We start from the raw sequence: 2,642 nt of genomic DNA on the forward strand, positions 1-2,642 counted from the left end.
CACTATATACTGTATATAACTATATATGTTACCTCTAGGTAGGCCGACAAGGTCATGTAGATCTTCTCTCCGTAAGGAGTGACACGGTTCAGGAGAAGGGAGTTATGCATGGCGCTGTCCCAGGCAGCCTCGAAGCGATAGAATGTCCTGATGGAGGGAGAAGAGTTAACCATGCAGAGAGAACGACTGAACAGAGAGCTCATCGACCCTGGTCTGAACTAACATAGTCTGTCTGTCTGTCTGTCTGTCTGTCTGTCTGTCATAAATACTACTAACATAGTGGTCTGTCTGTCTGTCTGTCTGTCTGTCTGTCTGTCTGTCTGTCTGTCTGTCTGTCTGTCTGTCTGTCTGTCTGTCTGTCTGTCTGTCTGTCATGAATACTACTAACAGACTACAAAGCCTACTCTAGTGTTTAGTATGCTAGTATGCTGCAAACTGAAAGCAAAGCATGACGGGTGGCTTTCTGAATAGTTGTGTTACAACTTTATTAGACAAATAAAGGTTATGTCTACTGTAGGAGGAAGGTAACTATTTAAAGGTTTTCTCAAGAATAGCTACAATCTATTGCTATCGGCAGATCAAGTTGTAGTTGCATTGCATGTAGGGACATTGTTTATCACTATGATAATGTGAATAACATTCTGTCTGTCCGGGATATGTTACCTACAGTACATGTGCATCTAAAATGCTCTTGAGAGAAGATAGCTTTTGTTTATGAAGATTAAAATAACAACATTGATTTTCAAATACACACATTCAATAGACAAGACACATAGTTTGAGGATGAAGACAGTAAATAGCATGCAACAGGGAACCCGTCGGTTGTGGGTCGACCTTTAAAAAGAAAAACACCAAACAATAACAGCACGAAGGAAAGAAAAGGTAATGAGAGATCGACAGACGGGAGGAGAGGAGGAGGAGGACAGGACAGGTGGTGAGGAGAAATACCTATGGTCTATTCCCAAGGAGACGCTTTGAGAAGGAATAGAAGAAGAGAACCAGGAAGAGAACCAAAGGTGAGTCAGGAAGAGAGTCTGATGTGGTTGTGAGCGTCGTTATGATCGAGAGCGACAGGACAGGTTTGTTCTTCCTAGCCTGGTCCCAAATAGGTTTGTGCTGTCTTGCCAACTGGGACCAGGCTACATTTCCCATCCACTACTTGATGATTTGAACACCAAAATGTACTGTACTTATTAATAATTGTATCTTATCTGTTCTAGAATGTCTCACAATGGACAGAAGAGATACAATGTAATACTTTTGAGTTTATTTTAATTCTGTAGATAGAGATACAAATTATAACTATGGAATGCCGTTTGTGTCTTTGCGTGTCATGAAATATATGTCAAATAACACTATTTGACACGTCAAATAAGCTTATAATTTGACGCATCAAATAACAAAATTACGATTTTCGAATGTTGTGTGAGCTGAATTTGCATGCGCGAGCCAAGCGCCATCAACATTGATGAAAGTCTGTAAACTAGAGGTAGGCTATCTCCCTACTATGTTGACTTTGATTTGCGGTATGACAAAGTCACTCAGAAATATATTTTATATAGGATATAGGCCAGACACCTCAAAACGTTATTCCTTATGATTAATTTTTTCTGTCCCCCTCAATGGCTTAGACTTTTAGAGAATAACTTCCCATTTCTTCAGATCTAACAGAACAAACCTTCTCCTCCACCCCTCTCTCCCAATCATATCTCTTTTGAGATACCATCCATGATGATTTGGAACATGTGATGCGCGCATAGAATTGCCTAGAAGCGAGGGTCTTCTCCCACTGTGACTGATTCTTGGTCAGTCAACATTCTGACTCGATACAGCGTCTTGTTCGTGCTCTCCTTCAGGTTTCCAGCCTACTCCACCTCCAGGATCAAAAGAGGTATGCGCCTTTTGTCCGAATACGGACTTTGCCTTTGAAGAGTCGCGCTGTCCAGGAAACATTTCCCTGATTCACTTGGGTCTTTAATCACATCCTCTCGCATCGGTCATTATTCCTGCTTTCGCCGTGCCCAAACCTGAAACTTCCTCACGTTTTCAGTACCTCTCAACTATTCCTCCTCACTTCGGATCCACTGTAGATGTTCTTAGAGAGACCCCTTAGTCCCGTCACTTCTCTCGCCTCCCCTTCCTTTGCTCCATAATCCAGTTCCCTGAGTTCGTCCCTATCACTGCAGACAGTTTGAATCTGAGAGAAGTCGTAGTGTGCCACGGTCCCGTGCGTTCTAGAATGAAGATGTACAATACTGGAGGCACGCAGCTAGGTGAAGTACAGTTATGGTTTGGTACTGGCTGGCGAAGGATCAAGCAGGGACGTCTTGAGGAAGCATCTGTGAACTAGGGCGCCGGCCTCACTGCGTCACAAGTCTACTGGAACGACCAATCGTAACGCAGAATCTCTATATATAAGGGGTGTTGTGTATCTGAGTCATCTCATACAACAGGAGCAGCATAGATGCAGAAGAGGGCTGCGTCAACGCTGGCGGCTTTCATAGAGAGAGGTTGCGGTAGGATGTTTGTTGAATACGGTCCTGGCTGTTGGCTATCTGTCTGCTGTCCAACTCGCCACGATGTGGAACTGGTGGGATCTGCCTGTGCTGCTCTTGTCAGTGGAGAAGAATATCAAGAGTAGC

General features: G+C 43.6%; 1 protein-coding gene across 1 annotated transcript in view; it reads right to left on the reverse strand.

The window, feature by feature from the left end:
• The window catches only part of LOC112072554 (kinesin-like protein KIF1A), a gene marked incomplete at its 5' end in the record, with an annotated part of 102,344 nt that overhangs the window by 27,900 nt on the left and 71,802 nt on the right, over positions 1-2,642 (reverse strand). The window contains 1 exon segment of the mRNA XM_070439839.1: positions 33-147. Coding sequence (XP_070295940.1) covers positions 33-147 — 115 coding nt within the window.

The sequence above is a fragment of the Salvelinus sp. IW2-2015 genome, unplaced genomic scaffold (genome assembly GCF_002910315.2).
Source record: "Salvelinus sp. IW2-2015 unplaced genomic scaffold, ASM291031v2 Un_scaffold1959, whole genome shotgun sequence".
Taxonomy (NCBI): domain Eukaryota; kingdom Metazoa; phylum Chordata; class Actinopteri; order Salmoniformes; family Salmonidae; genus Salvelinus; species Salvelinus sp. IW2-2015.